This window comes from Chaetodon trifascialis, chromosome 3, assembly GCF_039877785.1.
Source record: "Chaetodon trifascialis isolate fChaTrf1 chromosome 3, fChaTrf1.hap1, whole genome shotgun sequence".
NCBI lineage: Eukaryota > Metazoa > Chordata > Actinopteri > Chaetodontiformes > Chaetodontidae > Chaetodon > Chaetodon trifascialis.
The window spans coordinates 21,951,682-21,976,046 of NC_092058.1; the positions used below are offsets into that span (position 1 = coordinate 21,951,682).

At 42.5% G+C, this 24,365-nt stretch overlaps 2 protein-coding genes across 2 annotated transcripts in view; one reads left to right on the forward strand and one right to left on the reverse strand.

Moving 5' to 3' along the window:
* LOC139351470 (carbohydrate sulfotransferase 11) lies at nt 1-22,052 on the forward strand. The gene is made up of 3 exons (XM_070993400.1): nt 1-461; nt 12,751-12,830; nt 20,538-22,052. Exons 1-3 carry the CDS (start codon nt 368-370, stop codon nt 21,381-21,383), a joined length of 1,020 nt encoding a protein of 339 aa, XP_070849501.1. The 5' UTR covers nt 1-367; the 3' UTR covers nt 21,384-22,052.
* The window catches only part of LOC139351455 (solute carrier family 41 member 1-like), a 23,681-nt gene continuing 21,346 nt past the window's right edge, over nt 22,031-24,365 (reverse strand). The window contains exons 9-10 of the mRNA XM_070993364.1: nt 24,004-24,152; nt 22,031-23,891 (exon numbers count right to left, since the gene is read on the reverse strand). Of these exons, the coding sequence (XP_070849465.1) occupies nt 23,712-23,891; nt 24,004-24,152 (329 nt within the window). The 3' untranslated portion in view covers nt 22,031-23,711. The remainder of the gene's footprint in view (nt 23,892-24,003; nt 24,153-24,365) is intronic.

A 24,365-nucleotide genomic window follows, 5' to 3' on the forward strand; every position in this document is an offset into this window, starting at 1 on the left:
GTTGAGGCGCTGCAGTGGGAGAGGGGGGTTAACAGTCACCCCTTACACAAACAGAGCGGTGGCCTCTGCCCGCGGACAGACCTGCAGTCTGCTCTGGTCTGCGTGAAGCAGCACACTATGTGACACTGACCGGGAGACAGAGCAGCCATCACAGCAGCCTGGCCCGTTTGCTTCCGTCCTGTCCTCCATCACCGCTGCGTCTCCCTCACTGGACATCCGAGGATGTACAGGAAGAAAAGGAGCAGCAAAGGTCAGCGCGCCGGATCGATGCTTTTATCGGGGATAAAGTAGACACCGCCGCGAGAACAAATAGAGCGTCTTCTTCGCATGAGCTGCGCGGTTTGTGGGTCGTCTCCAGAGACTCAGGATGAGGAAACCCAAAGTCACTCGGATGGTTTTTGCCTTGTGTCTGGGATGTTTCATCATGGTCATCCTCTACTTCAACTGCAGTCTGAGGCCAGGTGAGCTGAAAGTCTACGAGTCATTCAAAATCCATTTTTTCTGTCATTTATGACCTCACGACAAATATACTCAGCCTCAATTACAAATATTTACTCATCACAATAATAATGCCAACTAGACAAATTCCCCTCGGCGGGAAATTTGGAGAGTGATACAGTGCGCAAACGCCGGGCCGTGTTGCTGACAGAGGTCAGTGTCCAGTACTAAAAACACAACGCAAAGCTAACATTAGCATATCAAAAAACACATTGAGAAGGTCTCAAACATCATTATAATGCCTTACCAATCATTTTAGCCAAGGTTAGCATGTTAGCATTAGCATGCTAAAATTAGCATGTCAAATATCACATTAAAAACCTCTGAACCCCCATTAGAATGCGATGAACATTCATTTTAACGTATGTTAGCATATTAGCATTAGCATGCTAACATTAGCATGTTAGCACGCCAAACCGACATCAACAGGTATACCTCCAGGCACCAACAAGTTCATAGGACCTCATGTTAGCATTAGCATGTTAGCATTGTGGCTAACGCTAACAGGCCAACATCACTCATTACATCACTAACACATACAACTCACCAGTAGGTAGCTTGGCTGTGGCTGGTTAGCATGTCACTATAGAGCTTAATGGAGAACTGATCATTTGACTGAGCTGCACAGCTGCAGCTCATGCTACATATGTGTGTGTGTGGGAGAGGCAATTAGGCTCAGAGGTTGCCATGGCAACTTGAGATCAGGCCACCTGCGGGTCTGCGAGACTCTGAGAAACGTCTGAATTTGGCCTCTGCGCACCCTCCGAACAAACGCTTCTCACGCCGACACCGAAACTCCTATTGCCGAAATTTCTTCACCGTGAGAGCCACAAGGCTTTGCTGTACACTCTGATCACTTTCTTTTTTCGCTGGGCTGAAAAATGCGGATTTTAGAGCGAGTTAAAAAACGGCTGGTTTCTGTCTCTCCCATTTTTCATTTGTATTGGACCTTATGGGCGAGGTTAGAGGCGCTCTCCTCGCTCAGAGGCTCACAACTCAAAAACCGTAAGTCCTGTCGCTTAGCCAGGCACATCGTGAGAATCAGCGCAAGTGGCACTACAAACTTGGAAAGTTTCGCGCACGTAGAGCGAAATTTGTGCTTTGGGGGAGCGTGGAAAGACAAAAGTTTCACACAATTTTCAGTGCTTCTCTCCACTCTGGCAGTTAATCCCCTCCACTCTAGCGCGAACATTCCGTGCAATACACACCCATTATAAACTCAGAATTTCTCCCAAAACGCTCATGGTCATTGAACTGCGACTGCTCGAAAACTATATGACCCATCCAAACGAGAATTACTACACCCATACACGAGACTTGTGTCTACGTTTTAAAGTTGGAACGGCGTCTCTAGGTAAAAGTATGCCCGAGCAGTAACCCTTTGAAAAAGGGGGAGATTTTTTCGCATTTTTCGGCTCGTCCCATTCATTTCTTATGGGATTTTTTCGTGCGTTTTTCGCGTCTTACGACGCGAAAAACGCGTATTCTGTAGAGAAAAATAATAGCACACCATTCCCGATCGAGCCGCACGTTTTGATATATAATTCGCCTGGGTGCTCGCTATCGTTTTAGACTAGTAGCGCGGCAAAAAAAGTACGGAAGATGAAAAAAAATAATAAGAAGAAGAAGAAGCGCACAGAAGAACAATAGTGTTCAGTGCTCAGCACTGTATCACTAATAATAATAATAACAATGCCTCAGTAGTAGTGAAGAAAAGGAAAGCACGCCTCCACCAAAATACATTCAAGTATGTCAGATATCACAGCTGATTCAATCAGTTCCTCACCACTCCTCTGCCAATAAGATTCAGTCTTTAAGTCTAAGTTTTCCCATCTATTGGCAACAAAATACATTCAACAATATGAGAATTTACTGATAAGATCTGTGTCTCAGGATGTAGAGACGTGTTCACACTGGACTGATCTCAGCAACACTAAAACTGGAAACTATGAAAGTATTTAAAAAATGTAGTTGGATCTAGAAAATGAAAGTCCCGTAAGACAGAATTTTTTGTTCCTCAACAGTTCATATATATTTGCACGTAGATTTCATGCATTTAAAACATTATGGTCATTAGAAATATGTTTTTTATGTGATGTCTAGCTTGTCTAACAGGATGGGCTTCTGGTTTGATCTCAGCTGTGGTCCCATTCTGTCTCTTCATTTCCACCTCTCCAGTGTGTGTGTGTGTGTGTGTGTGTGTGTGTGTGTGTGTGTGTGTGTGTGTGTGTGTGTGTGTGTGTGTGTGTGTGTGTGTGTGTGTGTGTGTGTGTGTGTGTGTGTGTCTTTGACCTGTTCCACTGTGTCCTCCCTCCCTAACATGATGTTCATCCCTCCCAGTGTCTGGATTTCCCTGAGAACCCCAGATCTCGGTTGAGGAACAGTCTCATTGCAATACTGATTAGTGGTTTGCTTCCTCTGCTACGTGGAGGAAGGCTGGGTGAAGCTGCAGCTGGCTGGGAGCGGCGTTGGCCCTCGCTGAGATCGGTTTCCTCCTCTTCCAGGTCCCACTCTGCCACATACAATGGCCTCATTCAGACATGCCCAGCTATATCATGGACCAAATAAGCATGTATAGGCCATACTGTGAGGACCCAGGGCTTTTAAGAGAGAGGTCAGTCAGTTCTGGATGTGTGTGATGTGTGGCATGGGGCGAAGGCTGTTCGGGGTTATTAGGAATCCGTGAAAAACGGCCTATTGAGGAGGCCAGAAGGATTCCACACCATCATACTCCTGAAAAGTCCACTTGACGTGTTCTGTTACACCACTTGTGAGTGAAGTTTTGTGGCTATTTGAAGCAGTCAAGGTTAAAGAAAATACCTTGAGTTCCTTGGATGGTTGTGCACGGCGCATCAGTTTGATGTTTGATGCATTCCAGGAGTTCTTTCTGTGGTGATGCTTCATTTTCAGGAGCTTTGATGTGCCTTGTCCCCCTGAATTGCCCTCCTCTGCATCACTTTCCCTTTGACTGTGACGGAGAAACGCGATAATTCAAAGCAGTAAAAACTGACTTTGACTGTTGATGCAAATTGTGATGCACATCACAGTTTAACACTCTCAAGATAAGTTGTTCTTTAGATGTACCTGGAGGATAAAAGAGTGTGTCCACCGAGGGGGAAACTAGGGCCAAATCACCCCTGACTGACAGCAGAGTTTCTTCCTGGAGAAGCTGTGATTGAACAACAGCACAACACATGAGGAGGTTATTGTTAATACTAAAATCAACAGAAGTGGCAGCCTCTGTTAGTTTCTGTTTAAAACGTTCAGCCACGTTTGCTTGGTCTCCTGCTGACTTTGCTTCACATCCAGATACACTGCCCGCACTCTCTTCATGTGCTTAATTGCATTTTACAGACTTTGGGGGTACATTTTTGACGATGAGCAAAACCAGACGCATGAGGAAGTCATCATAGTCATCAAATGCATAGATAAAAGCAGGTCTACCAGCACTGTGTCAATGAATGGTGAATCATCTGGGTAATTTTTTTTCTGTCTGTCAGCTTTAAATCAGTTTAAATTGGTTTTAATTATGCAGCCGCTCTGTCCTATTTGCATTTCAAACACCTTCACCTGCCTTCTCTTGCTCCATCTGGGGTAAAGGTCATAGTGTTTGTTCAAAGACTATATAAAGCTGCAAGAGAGCAGCCACATAACAAAGCAATGAGCTGCCAAGTCAGAGTTCCACGCTATAACGTTGCCTTGTTTTTAAATTGGCTTCTGCTTGCAGACAGGATTCACAGCACTCATCTAAATTTAGGATAATAACATAGTTGCAGAGTGCGTTTACTGTACATGTCGTGTATGCTGCACTCTTATAGACACAGAGGATGGAAATAGTAGTTTTGCTGAACATGAATTACCTCCCACATGGAAAAATGGACCATTTTAGTCAGTCATGACATCTGTTTTTTTACCCCACATCTCAGTTTTTCTTAAAAAGTGAAAACTGGGCCTGCTGGTCTGACATTATGTCACTCCTTTCCAATACAGATCAACATGTTTTATGCATTATCTTCACTCCAGGCGATGCACCTTGATATTTAGATATTTCTTGCGAGAAAACTGTGTTTTACAAATCTCAAGCTGTCTCAGCTCTGGCAGATTTTTGTCAATCTTTTGAGGATTACAGGAAATTCTGACTTTGTTCCTGAAGAAATGAAGCATTTAGATGGGCATTTCTTCAGGAGTGTGGGGCTTTACGACAAGCGCAGCTGTGGATTCTCCACAAAGTCTGCACAGAAACAAGGACTGAGGTGGAAGTCTGTGGTGCAGCATGCCCTGGAATGCAGTATGTTGAGTTTTATAGTCAGTGTCTTGTTCTGTACGTCCCCCTGCAAATAAAACTCAGGAACTCTGATCTATATGTTACCAGCAACATTTGCAGATACAGATGTGAGTTGATGGTTATCAGGTGCTGGTTCTAGCTATTTAATTACAAGGAGATCCTGAGATGATGGCTCGGGGCTTGGGGCTGCTGTCGTTATCACTGGAGAGGTACCCCACCGCATACCTTCCTTGTCTGGGCTTGACTTGAGGCCATGACAGTCGTAAAGATGAACTGCTCTGCACTCCAGTTTCATTGGAACACCTGCAGCACAAGAAACTACGTTGCTCCAGGGCTGCTTTGGACCTAAGCCTTGTGAAGACCTATTGATGTGACACTATCCAATTAAAAGCAGAACAAAACATCCACAACGGAACAGTGCATGACCTAATCTTCATGTGATGTCCCGCAGTTGCCAGTGGAAATCATTCCGGCTGCTGTCAGATTCCTGGCCACCCGGGCCCATCTTACGACAGGTCAGGGTGGCCCTGCTGTTCCAGCCTGTTCTGCTCCAGCCAGCTGCGTATTCATGACACAGAGCCGCAGGAGCCGATGATTCAGCGAGTACTCTGGAGCGTGTTTCTTTATTCCATTAAGACCATCTGCTTTCAGAGCCGGAGTCCTCAAGTGATTCGATATGCACGTTTGTTCTCTCAGCGTTGATATCGCTCAATAAGACCTTCACTCTATGTAATTCTATTGTTTTACTGAAGGGCTGCTGTGTGGCACCGAAAAAGTTTTTAGCTGTCAGTCCACCACTTTGGTCTAGCCTGAAATATTTTGACAATAATGTCAGTGTTGGATGGATTGCCATTTGGTACAGACAGTCGACGTCCCGAGGGGATGAATCCCACTGACCTTTCATTGTAGCCACATAATCAGGTCAAAGTACTCAATTATCCAGCCAAATATTTCTATGTCTACTTAATGCATTGGCACAAAATTTGCTGCAGATCTTCACTGGACCAACTCACAATGCACATTTCTCATTTTTGTGCTGTCTATAGGAGTAGTTGCACTGGTGCACTCCCTCCTGGTTGCAGGTATCTACTGTTAGCTAGTAGCTAGCTTAAACACGGTTAAAATGCCTGAAGCCAAATGGTCTACCGTGACTTTATTTCACTCGAAAGGATTCAAACATTGTTTTGTGCAACAAATGTTTAAGAACAATTGCATGTAAAGGAGGAAACCCATCAAACGTCATGAAGCATGTTGTGACAGATGGGATAAATGGGATGCAGCGTGAGGGGACCATTGATGACGATCATAGCAGCCATTCCTCAGGTTAGTAATGTAACGCTGATTTTGCTAATCTTAATATGTTGTTCAATTTCAAGTTCAAATTTGCTTTTGCGATAACATAAAGCCATTCTTTATCTGCAGATTTAGGCATTTTTCTAAATCACTATCAGCTCAGGCTTACTCACCAATACTGTTTTAAAGGTATTGTTTTAGCATCGGTGTGGGAAAGAAGCCCAACCCTACTTGTGACATCTGCTTATGCAACAGCTCCATGTGTCAGAGCACAACATGTGATTCTCCTCATCACCCTATTAATTTGCAGACTTTTGCACTTGTAACTGTTTGAATGCAGTGTTCAGTGTGCTGCAACAGGCAACTGGATAACCAGCACACCAACTAACGTGCCAGCCCACAAGTGCACATCAGACCCTTTTGGCCCCATGGACCCTCGGATCAGAAAGACTCATATCACACATCTGCATACATTCTTCTAAGGCTAAATAAACAGACACTACACCACCCACATCCCTCTGTTTTTGCACTAACACCCTTTACACACACATTTGTGGCCTAAAGGATCAGGCTTTCCCTGGGACAGTGTGTCTCTCAGTAAAAGCTGCTCTTTGGCAGGAGAGGCCCAGGAGGGGGGAGGGGGCCCCAGTTTTCCCAGTGGAACCTAAACACAGAGCTCCGTTTATGGCCTGGACAGGAGGAACACACATCAGCCTTTCTATATTTTGCATTTCCTGAGCCCTCGCTCACTTCAATACGAGCCAGGAGGAATGCTGCAGCGTTGGGTCCAGACAGGGTTAAACCAACAGGACGGCTCCTTTCTTTGAATAGGCCTTAGGTGGGGTTGGTGAATCTCCTCAGGGGTGGAATTTCAGCTGACTGCTGAGACAGTGTTTAGTTAGCATAGCATATGGATTGAGTGCATAGCTTGAGAAGCTGTGCATGTCTTTGGAGTATTTTTCACTTTTCCAGACTCATTTTAAAAAAGTCTTCTTCTTGACAATGTGCACAGTTTCCCATTATCTGCTTCACCTGATATCCAGCTGCTCAGCTCGAACAATTCAGTCACTTAATACCCTGACGTCTTTATCTGGCTCTTTGTGAAATACCTCCTGACAAAATGTGGATTGTGGATTTCCTCTCTTGCTGATTAATGCTACATTAGCAGTGATGCCACACAATGCGCCCTTTCAGCCCAGTCAGTGCCATCTCAGCTTGATGTTACCTCTTCTGACTGGTGTTTCATTTAAGTGTGCTCAGAAAGAAGGCTTTGGGTGCGGTCATGTTGGAAGTGTGTTCCTCAGTCGCTGGTACTTTCCATAAGGAAGTGGTGTTAGGAAGCAGAGTGCACAGCTCACCTGAGTCACTCAACACAAAGGACAAAATCTTCCTTCAGCAGCATCAGCAGCATCCAGTAAGGAGCCATAGCTTGGCATTGTGGCAGAAGTGAGTCCACTGAGTGGGGATTATGGATGTGTTTCAAGAATTAGCTTTGATTACAATGAAACTGGCTCTTTCTGTGTAGGATAGACAGTTGAGCAGCTGTCTGGCAGCAAATGACCATGCTGTCATGTTTTCTTCTTATCATAATAGACATTTTACCGTGGTTCAAGTATTTACTCAGTAAGTAAGTTATTGATTAATTTCACCAAAATGTGCAATGATTAACATGAAGGCCTGGACACACCAGCTTTCGGGGCTGTTTTTTTCCACATCCAATTAAAGATCTGTGAACTTTCACCTGCAAATTTGTGACACTGACCAATAGCAAGCTGTCCGAACAGTGCTGAAGTTTGAGGGGACAGAGAGCAGAAGGGTCCAACATAGAGGAAGTTTGGTAGCTTATCAGCTGTGCTGCGCCATTCATGTTTATTTAACCTTATTTCAGTGGAATACGTGTTGAATAAAGTGTGTGAACTTGTTATCCAGCTCGTGACCATCAGGCCTGTATGTTAACTTTCTTTTGCACCCAGCACTGATGCTACAGAGGTTAAAAGTTTTGTAGCACAAACCACAAATTATAGCACAAGTATAAAACATTGTTACCATCTCTAACACAAATAACAACACACTGCAAGTAGCACAGTTCATCACTCAAACAGGCATGTGACTGGAGGACATTTATGATGCATAGAGGGCACCATCCAAGCCTTAGCAAGCAGACACAGGCGTCTTCTTCATTTGCCCGTACAGTAAATTGCAGCAACGTAACACCTCTTTCTTTGCAAAACAACAATGTATAAGGCTTCAAAAAAGTAGTATAAATCTCAGTTAATCTCTATCAACATACATGCAATATCATTTTATATTAAATTCATATTGATTATTCAGTATAAACACAGGAAGTAGTGTAATGACTCAAAACTAGAATCCAAAAGATTTTTGTGTTTTTAACAGAATACAGCAGATGCACATCACTGGCCATGACTAACATCTGTGAGTAGATGTCGCTTATTAAAAGGACTGAGTAGGTGCATTGGCAGCTGCAGCCTCCCTGTACTCTGCACAGCCGGGGATATCATTTTTAAGTGCACAGTTGACTACAACTACCGAGCAGAATAGCGATGCTCCACTGATTCACCTCACAGCCACTTGTTTGGGCTTTGGCAACAACCACACTCAAACTGAGCTTCGTCCTGACAAGTGTTAAAGCACCACCTCAGACTGTCTCCCAACTACTACTGTGGCTATTTCATTCATTGCACAGACCAGTTTTTTTAACAGCATGTGTGACTTATGTGTCGCACTGCCCAGCCCTGCACATGCTACTACAGTCACTACATCACCAGACTTCTCGGAGGAAATATTTTGCAAAGTCTTGCATGGATTAATTTCACTGAGCCTTTTTCTGGTGGGACCAGGCCTTTATTGTAATACACCTCACAGTTTTTTATTCATGTCTTACATTCGAAACACTTGTTGGTGTCATTTTAATTCAGTACACTCGTTTACACTTAAACCCTTTGTTGTTACTTTGTCGTCTCTTGGTAATGCAGTTGCATGCTGAAATGCTTTTGAAAGGCATCCCTCTGTTGGTTTCAGGAAACACTGAACTTGAAAGAGTGAGAGTGGACAGCTGAAAAACTTTGCATTCACAAGCTGTGGTGTCAGAAACTCAGCCTGGAATAAAAGCAATGAGCACAGACTCTAAAAAGGATTCAATACTGCGACTTTTGTTGTTTTGTGCATAAAGCTGATTGCAGTTCAGCTGCCAAGACAGAGTTCCCTTGACACCAAGTTCACTGTGATGGATGGAAAGCAGTTGGCAGTAGTTTTGAGCTGGCCACAGTATGTGATCTGTAGTTGGTGGCTAATGTTTACAAGATACAGGTCCAGTCCTGTAACACTGAGAACCCTGTATCCTCGATTCATTGTCGTAGTTTTGTCATAACTACACATTCAGTACTGTACATGTCTCACTGGCTGTCTACACCTCGAGTGTGTCGGTGGCTTTACAGCTCATAAGCTGCTTGGCACCCGTGACCGGCCCAATCACACCACAGTGTGGAAAGAGGCACACACACACACACACACACACACACACACACACACACACACACACACACACACACACACACACACACACACACACACACACACACACACACACACACACACACACACACACACACACACACACACACACATACCCGGTCAGTCAGCTGAGTCTCCCTGCAGTCTCAAAACTGTCAGTGCATCATTCTCTTGGCATAATTGGGCTCTTGTGTGAATGGCGCTAAATAGCATCAAATCCTGTGTTCTTGTAAATTGAGTTATACAGATGACAAATGTTATTGCTGTCTCAGCAACTCTGGAGCTTAATGACTGCTTGCAGGGAAGATATGGATTATTTAATAATGCTCTTTGAAAGCAATAAAACGTGCTGAAATTAATGGTACTTTTACATTAGTTTGAATGATGGCAATGCAGAGCAGCGGTCAGAAGATCTGTAGAGTGCACACGTCTTTGACACCACACTGAGTTGGATTGCTGATGTCGGGCTCGCAGCCTCTGTCTACAGATGTTTACTCCAGTGAAAACTAGCTTTTCCTCTCAGTGAGGAAGCAGGTGTTGTTTTATTGTTTAAGCATTGGCAAGACATACAGGAGGAACTTGTATGTTTTTACTCTCTGTGGATTTTGCTTTAAATGGATGTTTTTAATACAGAACAAAGTGCTGAAGCGGGCATTGTGCCAGACATGCAAGTGGATGAAGCTTGCAGGTCTGAGTAGTGAAGCCAATGTGGGAGTGCCTTAAACCTGTGTTCTTTGGAATGGCCAGCAGGGGGCGACTCCACTGGCTGCAAAAAGAGGTCTGATTGCGTGTAAGCGTATAAGAAATTGATCCTACTTCTCTCTTGATTTATTACCTCAGTAGACATTTTCCTAATGAATTTATGGTCTCAGTCACTACTAAAGCTCAAGTCTTCTTAAATTCAGCATGATGTTCATGTTGTAAATTTAGAGTAAAATAGATGATAAAACAGGGTATGCTTTAGGGCGTGGCTGCCTTGCAATTGACAAGTTACCATCTTGTCCTTGGGTGTTCATTCAGATCCAATCCAGGCTAACTGTTACTAGTCTTTTAGCTAACCTAAGCTGTCCACTGCATTAGCTTCATGTTTAACAGACAGTTTTGAGAGTGGTTTAGATCTTCTCACCTAACTCTGGGCAAGAAAAAGAACAAGCACATTCCTAAAAATATTGAACTTTCAAGCTAAACTAACCAGCACCAGCATATTTGGATCTTTTTAATTTTTTTCTCTATTAAGTCCTTTTAGTCAGGGACCATAACTATGTTGAATGCAATTATTGCCATGTGATATAGGCTGCCAGCCTGCTTTTATCATTCAGTTATCACACATAGTATCTAGAGCTGAAAACCAGCCGTATCCACAGGGCTACATCACGTGGCACAGATCTGCTGCAAGCCTCTCTCTGAACAACACAGCTTCCTGTGTGTGCTGATTCAGCATCACATAGATCACATGTGGCTGGCATGCCCACAATGTGATGCCTTTAAGGATGAGGAATTGTTTAAAGAAAAAAGACATGGAGGAGTGGAGATGTTCATAGTGTCTTGGCAATGTTTGAAAATCAGTGTATCAGGACCAGTCAGTACCTGCTGCCTGTGCTCATCTGCAGTTAGAGTGACAGCTCCAAGTGTTACTGCAGAATATTTGAGAGGAAAGCGAGGAAATATCAGAGAATCAGTAGAAATAATAACCATTTCTGTCTCACAAAGGAATAGTTCAACATTTTGAGAAATATGCTTATGTGCTTCCTTGCAGAGGAGGTTACATCTTAAGACTGGTACCACTCTCATATCTGTCTACCAAATATGAATCTACAGCCAGGAGACAGTTAGCTGAGCTCAGCATCAATATTCCAGGATGTGTGTCACATAACTCCCTCTAAAATGCATAAATTGTAATTTTAGATTGTAATTTTTGTACAGATTAAACAAACAAGGTGTGAAGTGATAGTTACTGAGCTTTAGAGGTGCTTGCAACATGATTTTGTTGTTTTCCCCTCTTTCCAGTCTTTATGCTAAGCTAAGATAACCGTCTCCTGGCTGTAGCTCCATATTTAATTGGCCCATATGAGAGTGCTATCAATGGATTTACTGTCAACCCGAAATGACTGGTTTACCAGAGACCATAGTGATGAGGCAAGTTATAGCAGCTAGGAGTGTAGTGGAGCCTGTGAAGTCATAAGCACATCTGCAGCAGGGAGACAAAAGATCTATTCTGCAGGTTTGAGGTGAACCTAACTTTAGATTACACAGCTGAAGTGCCACATTTCTCCTTAGAGGCCTCTTAGACGTGTTTGCCTAATTGAAATCCAAGGCTCTTTTAGTGAAACTGTACTGTGGCTCTAACTCTGTGTAGCTGTGTAATCTGATGCTGAGGTGAAAGCTCATGCTGGCAAACAAGAGCTCAAGCTTGTACTCAACAATGCACCTTAGCTACCCGCACTGTATTTTGGACTTCTGCAATAACAGACCAAGAAAATGAACATTCTTGTTCAGACACAACCTTTTCTTTTGTATTGTTACAGTTTCTACTGTTTTACATCTATAACATAGTCTTTTCTAGTCTTTAAAGTGGAACACCACACAGTATCTATCTTTGAGGCCTTCGGACTGATTAGTGGATACAAAAAGGTTTTCTCCTTTTTAAAGAACAGAGGCTGTGGTCACTTTGGACGCTTGTCACTTGGATTCTTGTCATGACCTACATTTACTGTGGAAAAAAGTAGCGTAACCACTGCTCATTCTCCACTGTTCATCTATGATCAATATGTTCCAGTCATGATTGTACTGAAACAAGGCGAAATGAGCAACTTGCTTCTTCACATGTGACCCTGTCGTGTTTAGTATTAATAGGCGCACGCTTATTACAGTCATCTTTCAAACCTACAGGCGTGTCAGATACTCAAGAGATGGAAGAAAACTTGTGAAGAACAAATTAGTCTTTTTTTTTTTAATTCAAAAACTGTACTTTTATATATTTTCTATGACAGACAAAAGGGCTGATTTGTACTCGAGGATATGCCACAAATAATTATTGTTGTTGAATATGCACTCATCTAATCGCTGCTGTGACTGAACACATCTGTGCTCTGGAGACTCTTTCAGTCAGATTTCATGACAAATGTGTTGTTCTTCCTCAGCCTCGGAGCCGGTCAGTGAAAGAAGCAGTGGGCAGAAGACGAGGAGGAGTCCTCTGCAGACGCTTTATGATGGCGACCAGGTCAGTCCTCTCCTACCACGACCCCCAGCTTTACTGCAAACACACCGCAGTGTGACTCCTTATTAAAGCCTAGCCTGGACTCTTTTTGCAAATGTTAAATATTTATTTATAAGTATTGATTCAGGCTTGTCAAACATTTTTTGGTAAAACACTTTCTGTACATATTTTGGAATACAAACTCAATTTGAGCTGGGATTGATAAATTCAGACAAGCACTCTTGGCAAAGGAAATGATGGATGGACAGTTTATGATCCTGACTCCATATGTATTCCTGGCACTGGTCTCTGGTATCTAAGGACGGTGCTTGGAGAGGCCAGACCATAACTGGCAGACAGCACTAACCACAGGCAAGCATCCCCATATGTTTAATAGTATAGAAGAGTCTGATGCAGATTTTACATGATTGTCGTCCATTGTACGATCTTGGACAGACCCCACAAGAGTAATTTGCTTCTCTGGGTGCCCAAGCCCAAGAGACAGAGCACAAGCATCTGAGGGATACTCTTAAAGCTTGTGGACACCCTAATTGGAGCCACAAGAACGTACATATTTTGGCCACAGAGGCTTTTTTCGTAAAAATCGAGAAGCCGTCCCTCGACAGAGGAGGTCTATGACAGCACTTACCTCCCACCTACAATGCCGTCCTTTCATCCCTTCACAGAGGTTTTAATAAATGTTCACAGCCGGCATCATATGTCATAGCAATGTTAATGCTAACAGACACACAAAATTAGGTCTACGGGTAGTGAGAATTTAATTGTGAGTGGCCCAAAACATCAACTGGCTGCCCGGATCAACAGCACTAAAGTGTGTTGTGTGCTGCACAAGACCACAGAACCTCCCTTATTCTGGATATTACATTCATGTCAGCCTGTATGAAAATCATTCTGTTTCCTCAAATATAGCACACATTAACAGATACATGAATGCAAAAACTGAGATTAGATTGCTGCAGTGTATAGAGGCAAAAATTCAGTCATAACCAGCTGCATCAGGTGACCTTCCAGGTTGAGCTCACTTCAGAACATGTCATGAACTAAAACATACTTTTTACTGTTTTTTTTTGTCATATTCAATAAGCTGACACAGTGACTTAATGATGACAGACAAACAGATGCTTTAAATCCTGATTCAGATCATATTTCAAATCTCTAATACCATATCAGCTTTATCAGATGTTGCCATGATTTAAAACATAAAAGAGGCCGAATGAGCTCAGGTTTCAGTGCACAGGTGGGTGATAAATGCTGCTAACCGCCATGAACACAAATGTAACCCTTCTTTGTGGGACTTCTTTCAAAGTTATTTTAAAATTAATGAAGTTTTCTCCCTTTTTCATGAGCCCTACATTGTTTTGTCAATCCTCTATGTTGCATTCACGGCCAAGTGTGTCATTGTTTCCCAGCCTACCTGCTGGATACTGTGTCTGCATTATAAGACTTGTTTGAGTGTTTAACAGCCCATAACATTCCATCTACAGTGTGATCAACTCACAAGAGACACCGAGGCTAACATCTGTGGAGAAACTGGAAATATTTCTTTGCTGTCAGCTCATGAACAAACACACACTGTTTGCTATCATTAGTGTGTGCACGACTGGGTTAATTTCTAGCTGTTCCTGCAGTTTTTTTTCCCAGCCTGATGACATCTTCCCTTTACCACGGGGGGTCCTTGGGCTTCAGGATCTGTACCAAAGGTTTTTGAAGACAGAAATGGTGTCTGAGTGTCTGAGTGTCATATTCCACGACACTCCCACAATCAAGCATCAATGCAAAGCCCTCATGAATATTGGTGTACATATTTTTCAGTTGGGAGGAACAGCAGCAGGGTTAGAAACCAAAGGAAGTGTGACGGGCTGATGGCTGCAGCAGCTGTTAATGCAGTCACTTCAAGTGTTTCAGTTTCACAGTGGATGTATCGGTGCCGGTAGAGGCTGAGGTGGGTAGAAAGGGCACACAGTGTGTAGCAGTCGCTGCAGCACCTCCAGCTTATCCCATGCACCTTTCGCTCCTGGCAGCACGACCTTGTATCCGTTCAATATTTGTGAAAAAGTAATTTAAAACAAATTTAAATTGCATGGGGTGAACTATGAACGCAGTATTAAAAACAAAGTATTCCAATGAACAATGTCCAGTTGTGTAAAGTGATTTTTTTATAGCCCTAATTGACATTTAAATGTAGTTTTAGGGCCAAATAAATCCATGCCTACTATAATTATTACGTGTATTATTACTGCTTGCTGTTATTCTGGTAATTGGTATTGTGAGAAAGCCCACCATGGTCCTGTTTAACGAGTGATGACATCATGTCTGTGGACGGTTCGCATCGGGACTGATCTCTGGGTAGAGTTTAGTGCAGAGCAATAAAAGCTGTTCACAGTGAGGTCTGTGCATTATCTTTTTGTAGCTGGGACTTTTTTTCTGGAAAAACACATTGCTGTTGTGTTTTTCAGATGGAATTTTCCCATATTCCATTACCAGAACTTCCATTACCATCGATGTTACTGAGACAAGCTTTCAGCAGAGGTTTGAGACGGATATGTAAAAATCTCACCTGAAAAAGCAGAAAAAAAAAAATGGCAGAGTACACAAGGTGTAATTTGAACCAAACCTTTATGGTTTAGAGAAATTTTCTGCATATACATAATTTCTTTAGAAGGTCAGTTCACAAGCTTGTTGCTGTGGAAATGTTATTTTGTGGTTTTATTCAGACTTCTTGATGGTTCCTTCATGTTTGTCTAAACATTTAATCGCTAACTGGTGAGTGCGGTAAGCTGACATTGAAACGGCTTTTATGAGGTTTCGGGTGTTACACCGCATTTACAGTCTAAAGAGAGTAGGAATAGCAGAGGGAGAGCGAGAGAAGAAGCTGCTGAGGAGGAACTGTAAAAAAGTGGTCATTAAAGCAGGTGAATCATGAATGAAATGTCCAGAAACCAGGTGACACACTCAAACTCTGGTCTTTGGTTAAAAGTGACTCATTCTAGTGTGACTATAGTTTGTGGAATATGTGTATTTTTGCTGTAGTGATCATTTTTGCCATTAAGGGCAGTGGACAGTATAACAAGTCAAATGATGGGATGTGTTTTACAGAGATGACAGTGTGCTGCTTTGTTCCAGACTGAAGCATCTCGGCAATGATGGGACAGATTGCTGTGAGCTGGTTCCCTTGGATGTGTTCTTGTGTATTCTGTGGCGATCCCCTGACTTTTCCTCTTGTCCCCATTAGCAGTCCCCATTCAATTGCTGTAAAATGTGGTACACTCATTCATGGTCCCCAGGGGATGAATTGTTAAAAAACATTGATCCCCTGACATTTCATTTGGCGCCATCATCAGGTCATCAGTTGACATTCCCGTCAGCCTCAGCTGTGCTTTGTGTTTAGTGGTGATTAGCAAATGTCAGCAAGTTAACACACTAAGATAAGATGGTAAATATTACAATTACTAAACATGTCATTGTGAGCATGTAAGCATGATGATGTGAGTCATCAAGCCACTGGTCTTTAAACGTCTGTCCAGGTCACTGTGTGTAGAATAAGCTCAGTCTTCATGTAGGAACCTCAGTCAGACTGCACAGAGGCATGTAAGAGGAATAAATGCATAACTTCCAGCCATCAGCCTCTTAAATCCAGTCCTGTGACTTCCATCTGTCTTGCAGCAGCCCTTATAGACCTGTCTCATTGAACCTTCAGGGAAGTGTCTCCTGTTCTGAGTAACTAAGCGGCTGATGCACAGTTCACATAGCCTCTTATCCTTGTGAAGTCTTGATGATACTTTTCAGGTGCAGCTGCTTTGACTTTGTTTTAACCTTGCAGAGAAGGTCAGCCATCTTTCTTGAATTACGCCAGTGACATTTATTGAGGAGGATTCATGGCTTTGTACCAGCACTGTCAGACTGCTGACAAGTAAGAGCTCATTAACTGTAGAGCTGCATTTGATGAGAGCGAGAGAAACAGTATGTGTACGCAGGCATTTGACTTTTTTTTTTTTTCCCATGTGTTGATTACATACAATATGAGGCAGTATCATAAAAACACATGAACAATTTGTCTACTGTAGGCACATAAGGAGTGAATTAACTAGCGAACTCAGCGGGCATTACAACTGCATAAAATTTAGATTTGTTTTGGCTGTGTGAGGGACGCTAGTGCTATCACAACTGCTTTTTATCCAAGCTCCTAACAGGACTCTGGGATGGCAGTGTTGATCAGACCATCGCTGTGGTTCAGTCTGGAATCTCAGCAGCTGTCAGATGGGTTGCTGTGACATTTTGTACAGACACTTAAGGTCCTCAGAGGATAAATCCCACTGACTTTCTGCTAGCACCAGCATGACGTTAACTTTTTTAGTGAAATGTCTCAAGAGCTATTGAATGGATTTTCATTTCATGTTCCCTTCAGGATGAATTGTGATAATGTTGGTCATTCTTCAACTTTGTATGCTGTAAAAGTCAATATTTCAATTTGTCCATTTATCCAAGCCTCAGCTACTTGTGTTTGCTTGTGCTAATTAGTAATTATTAGCAAGCTAACATGCTAAACTAAGACAGTAAACATGGTACACTACACATTATTTCATTGTATTTTTTTTTATCACGATAACATATCTTATGCAACAACAAAATGTTTTTTATGAAAAGCCTTTCTTCCATCATTTGTAGCCTCCGATCTTCTTTTAGTACCTCATGTCTGAGTGCTGATGTTGAACAGCTGTCCTCCATGGCACTAGACATTACACTTATCTGTGAGGTAATGCAATATATGAGAGCGTTCTTTAATTATTAGTCCAGCTTACCCGGCGTCTACCAGTGGATGTGCACTGAATGCTCGAGGGAAAAGCAGTGAAAAGTGTGAGATGTGTTTGGAGCTTATAATTACACTGATATCTGACCACAAGCAGTCTTTATATCCATTGTTGTCGGGAGTTTCTCCAGCCTGAATTTATTATCCCATTTCACTTCATTTCTGCGCGCCTGCATTTCTCCCTTTAATAACAGCAACAATAGATGGATGGATGGATGCATCACTGGGTGATGACACGCTGTATTTGGATGTTAAATTTCCCTAGTCAGCCCCTGTTGTGTTTTGGAAAAAAATGTCATATTGATTACACAGAAAACTCAACATGCCTTTTTAAAAAAGAGGATTTTCTCTAATATAAACACCCCTGAGTGGGGCTCTTAACAGCCATTTCATCTCTCTATAAATCCATACATATTTTCACATATGCATCTATGTCAGAGCTGCTCTTGGAGACTCAGTGCAGTAAAAGCGGCTCTGTAGCAGCTGCTTCCAGTTAAATCTCCCTGTGAGGAAGAGGAATGTGTACATGCCAGAAAATAAAGCAGCTCCAGCGGACATCATTTACTTTTAATTGCTTGTGATATTTCCTTTGTTCCTTTCCACTTAAACGCTTCCCCGGTGAGAGGAAGCCGCTAAGCTGTCAGAATGGAAACGGGAAGTGAGGAGGATCAATTCAAAATTGCTTGTTGTATTGACATACGTAAAGACAGTATGTGAATGCTTTCATCTTCATTTCTTTATGCTTGTTGCATTTTTCTGATGTGCAGCAGGAAATTACGTGAAAGGAAAAGGATAATGGCCTGCAGACCAGCATCCTGTGCAGATGACAGAATAAATCCAGCTGTATAGACCACTGAACACATCTATATCATTGCTTTAACCTCTAAGGATTACAGCGTGATGAAGAAATGTCAAAAGTGATTGGCTTCTTAAAGATAATTTAGACCTGCAGCCTAAACCATCTGACACACAGTAAGAAGACCATATACAGTCAGACATCTATTCATTTTCACTTTTTATTTTTGGCTACTTTGGGGCAGTGGAACAAGCTGTAAATACCACACTCACCTCACCTTATAGGTCATGTCAGCAACCTGCCTATTTCTACTTCAGGTGGACAGGAAGCAACATTAGCATTCATTTGGAGTCGTGTTTCCGGCCACCTGAAGAAATTACATTAAGTCCAATGTTCGCTGTCCTTGGTTGTAATCTCCAACTCCTGAGGAAAATATCTGACTCTTTGGCTGCTACATGTTCTACTGTGTTCACCAGCAAGTCGCTAAATATGTCTGTGTGCTGTTTGGTGCTGGGCAGGTTTATTACACGTACCTGCTGCACCTGAAAATGATCATGAGAGTAATGAAAAAGAACCAAAATAGAAAAATCTGGAGCCATAAATCTAAAAAAAAGGAAAAAAATGTGTTGAAAGACTCTATAATGTGGCGCACAGAGCTGAGGGGAATTACAGAGTTGGGTGAAACTTCCCTGTGGTTCTGTACTACAAACCCCGTGTTCACATTATCATTTGAGGTTGTTTTTTTTGTTTTTTTTTGGGGGGGGGGGGCTTCTGTTTTTACACTGCTTTCAAAAAGATCTTGCATAGATAAGGTTGCCTTAGGCTTGGTGGAAAGTGCAATGCATGGATTTGGTTACCCACTGAATCTTGGCTGAAATGTATATGTGCGCATACTGGTTGCTTTTTAAAGATCCTCAGAAAATGCTACTAAATGGTGCTTATGGCTCACATGAAGGGATTCAAATCTGAGGTGGAAAGACAGTGTTGTACACACATAGTACACAAACTTCTGCTGAGAGAAGGGTCAGTGTTGGCTCAAGAGTCTTTGGCCAGTCCGGTGTATCCTTAATGTGTCTGCCAGTAAACACAGAGAGCCACACATAGTGTCAGGCACCGAGTCAAACCGAGAGACTCGAGGCTCCAACCGCTGCATTGGTGAGCCAGGCTGAGTAAATGAAAGAAGTAAATAAGGCATTTGTGCCACGCGGAGGCCAAGCTGAACTGGCTGACCCGTGATTTTATCAAGGCAGTATCTGACCATGATTAAGACCTCCTGAGGAGAAATATCTACTTTCTCGCACACAGAGAACTTAGTAGATCTTGGCACAGGATATTGGCTCCACTTGGTAAACTTTTATTTTATACATTCTGTTTTCTATTTTCTGATTTTCTCGGTATGGCCCCAGTATGGCTGACACAGAAATGACATAAGCTTTCAATTACTTTCTATGTTTAATGGCGTGCTAAATAAATAGATTTTTAAGGTATCTAAAGAAAAGGACTCCTGCTGTCAGTACAAGAAAGCAGTCGTGTTGTTACTGCAGTCAGACAGTATTGCCAGCTCGGACAAGTGAACAGGGGTTTAGTCCAATCAGATTGTAAGCAGCCTCTTAGAGCCAATCAAGGACTGCTATTTTACCTTACCACCAGGTTGGTCCTGCCTACATTAGTTAACCCTGTACTCACTGTATTTGACCCCTCTTTGACAACAATTGATCAATTGATGAGTCAACTACTTTTTGGGAGTAGTTGATGACTACTAAAATGCAGCTGTATGGCCTTGTGCACACAAGTGTGGTAGTTCAAAGATTAGACAGGAAGTCAGAGGGATGTTTACGGGCACTTTGGCTGATAGTCTTACCATTCATCATTGTTTTCTTTCACTAACCAAGGGGTTTGTTTAAAACCTTGCTGACGCTGCTGCCTGCGGGTGGTTCTTGCTTAATCTGACTTCCTCTTCCATGCCGTGCTCCCAAATCTCAGAAACTAAACATGGAGAGTACGATGTTCATGTAACCTTATTAATAATGGCCAAAATTTTAAGCTCTAGGTTTTATTTCTGATCAATAGTTCCTCTTGTTAATTCCTCTTTTCCTTTTTGGTGCAGGTTGAGTCACCAGTCCAGGCAATCCATCAGGGCCGACGGGAGGTGTTAGAAGAAGCCTGCCACTCCTACACCCGCAAACGCAGAGTCCTCATCCCTGAGGACCTCAAACATGTAATCGTGGACGATCAGCACAGCTTGCTGTACTGTTACGTGCCCAAAGTGGCCTGCACCAACTGGAAGAGGGTGCTCATGGTTCTCACAGGGGTCGCCGGGTCCCTCCGAGACCCACTGGCAATCCCCGCTAATGAGGCCCATGTCCCAGGAAACCTCCGCACTCTGTCAGAATACTCCACCTCCCAAATTAACCAGCGCTTGCGCTCCTACCTGAAGTTTGTCTTTGTACGTGAGCCCTTCGAGCGGCTGGTGTCTGCATACCGCAATAAATTTACACGGAGCTACAACACAGCTTTTCATAAACGATATGGCACAAAGATAGTGCGGCGGCACAGAATGGACCCACAGCCGGAAGCCCTGGAGAGAGGAAACGATGTCTCCTTTGAGGAGTTTGTGTATTACCTCGTGGACCCAGCCACCCAGCGAGAGGAGCCCTTCAATGAGCACTGGGAGCGGGTGCACTCGCTGTGCCACCCCTGCCTCATCCACTACGATGTGGTGGGTAAATACGAGACGCTGGAGCAGGACTCCCGCTACGTGCTACAGCTGGCAGGGGTGGAGGACCAGGTCAGCTTCCCGTCCTCATCCAAGAGCACCAGGACTACAGGAGACATGGCAGCCCAGTTCTTCCACAACATCAGTCCCTTCTACCAGAAGAAGCTGTACAACCTCTATCGAATGGACTTCCTGCTCTTCAACTACTCTATACCAGCCTACCTCAAGTTTAGATGAGGCTGGGACGTCACTCATCCACATCCATGGACTCGACTTGAACTTGTGGAGCCTGGACTCTTGTAAACGTGCAGTTTTTTTTGGGATGTTTCTCTTGCTGTAGGCCTTCCAGGCACTGCGAATCCTGTTGAATGTGTTTCCTGATTAGAGTTCGACGTTAAACGAATTATTTTTACAAACTGAACATCAGGCCGCAGAACTTGTGCACACAAAGAATAGAGTAAAAAGTAAGAGAGGACATTTCATCACAAAATTTTTGCCTAAAGAAGGTAACTGATATTTTGCTGTAAACAGTGATAAGTGGATGTCAACACTGCCTTTGAATGTGTGAAATGTCATTCAACCTTTGGGTTAATTTTGGTTGTTGTCTGCTGCACGACAGATGTAATCTCTTCAAGGTGCAGAAGAACAATTAAAGTATTAAAATCTTATTTAGACAGTGAATGTCTCCAAACGTATGTGCCTTTGAACATGGGCCTTTTTTTTTTACCCCTGCAGACAATGACAACTTTTGTAACTGTGACTGTTTATTTTGTGCTGTAGGAAGAGATTTTTGTGTAACTATGATATTGTCTTAATTTATTATGTTATTTTGGACTCTACAAAGTCAGACAAACCAAAATAGATATAGTTTCTCTCACAATTTTCAAATAAATGCATTTCAACAAGAATTTGTTTATTGATTTGAATACTGGAGTTATTAATGTTTAGAAGTGTTGAAGGCAGCAGTCCTGATACTTGACACACTGCTATTCAATTTCCTTCACAATACAGCAATGGTGACTTACATGTCAGTATTTTATTTCAATAGCAAATCATGGTTTGCAAATATGTCATCTACAAAGTCCAGTCAAGCTTGATGTCACCATGAAAATATGATTATGACCATCTTTGGGTGCTACTTTCAGATCAGTAAAGACTGTGCATATCGAACAATTGAAAAGGCCCCAGACAGAGAGATCCATACTCAATAATTTGTTCACAAAAATAGCAGAAAGAAATATCTGGATCTTGTCAATACCTGGAACATATACCAACATAGAGACAGTTAAGTACATCAGGCTATATTCAGTGGCACTGTGCTACACACAAAAAAAGAAAATGTCCTGTAGAAATTTGGCAACAACGAACTCAGAGGTCATACATAAGAACACATCAGAGAACTGAAGGCTTATCACGGTTTAAAGGCACAAATCTACATAAAATTAAAACAATAAAATCTAACATTCATCCAGACAGTGCAGCATCTGATTTATGTTAATATACATTTACACTCAATTATATATTATTATTGCCTTAATACAGTCATTTGCCATCTAACATTTAAGAGCTGACAATAGGTATACAGATGTGTCAACAGTTAACAATACAGTGGTTCTACAGTATTCCCACTTGCATCCATTTTAGATGGATGTTGTTTCTACAGAGCCAAGCTGGGTGGTGTTGGTATTGAGATATGTGCAGCTCCAGGGAACAATGTGAAACTACTGACCACAGTGAGCTGGCAAATATGGAGACCAAAGTGCAAAGTGTGTCCACGTCCTCATCTTATCCTTTCTATTTTGAGCCAGGTTGTTTCAGGTTGCTTATGTTTTTCAGTCCCTTATATGGTGATACATTTGTGCCTCAATCTTTACAGTTTTTATCAGAGAAAACAAAACAATATTTTTGAAGCACATAAGCTGTTATGTTGTGGAGAAATTATTATCACACTATCAGTAATTTAATTTGTGCAAACAAAAATCTATTCTGTGCTCAATAACTGTGTCTTTGCTGTTCGAGTATCTACGTAAGCACACAATAATAACATCTGTCCCTTGGTTTTACTCTGCTACTCTGCTAGATAAATAAGTAAGCTAGTGGGCAAGGCATTTAAAAGTATGCTACGAGGTGGTTAGTATTCATTAATAAATAAACAGGAACTACTGTTTATCAAGTTAGCCCGCTAGCTTTAGAAGCTACTGCTTATTTGTTGACAATCCATCAGCTAACTACATTGAACCTGTACCTGCAAAGATAGCTAGATAGAGACTAACATTTTAATAATAGCAAACAATCAAATGCATTTATTGAGCACACCATACATTTTCTCAAAGTGTCCATTGCATAATAATTTCTCTACAAATTAAAATTGGTATGCTTCCAAAAAAAAATGTCTTGTGTGCCATTGCAAGCATAGTATTGAGACGCAAATATGACATCATACTTGGCTCCTGTGTTCTTTCATCCTCACTTTCCTTCTTACATTCTTTGCACTTTGTAGTGTGTTTCAGCCACTTGCATAATAGTGAACAGTACATTCAATGTGTACAGGACTACATGTCTATGTCAAGCTCCAGTCCCAGTAGAAGTGAACATCAGAATGAGTCTGAAGCTCAGAGCCAAGAAGCCAGTCCCCAACAGGTCACCTAGAGCTGTGAGGTACGGGATGGAGAAGTTGTCTGGATCCAGGCCCCTTCGCCACAGCCATTGCACCATCAGGCTGGCCACATAGAGCAAAATCACCACCTGGATAATGACATTAGTTGCACATGTATCTCAGGTTGGTGTGAAGCAGACTCTTACAAAACACAAATGAAGTCTTGTAAGAGTACACAGAGCTGTTATCAGTTTATCTGACCTGAAGCAGAGCTGCAGACAGGTAGCAGATGATGAAAGTGGGTGTCATGGCAGTATGGCCTCCCTGCAGGAGGTGGATGGTGTACAAGAAGAGGAGGTGACCCGGAACTACAAGGATAACCAGGACTCTGGCTGATTTGGAGTTCACATCTGGAGAAACATGAATGAGCGGTATCAAGCCAGTATGTCCACTTTCAGAAAACTTCCAAAGATTTGTTCTCGTCTTTCTTGGAAGCAGTACAGGCTAGAATAGTTTGACAGTTTGGAAATAAACTCATCTGCTTCTTACAAAGTCTGTAAGGTCTGTAAGGTCTAACCAGCAGCTGTTAGCTTAGCATAAAGACTGGAAAACCGGGAAACAGG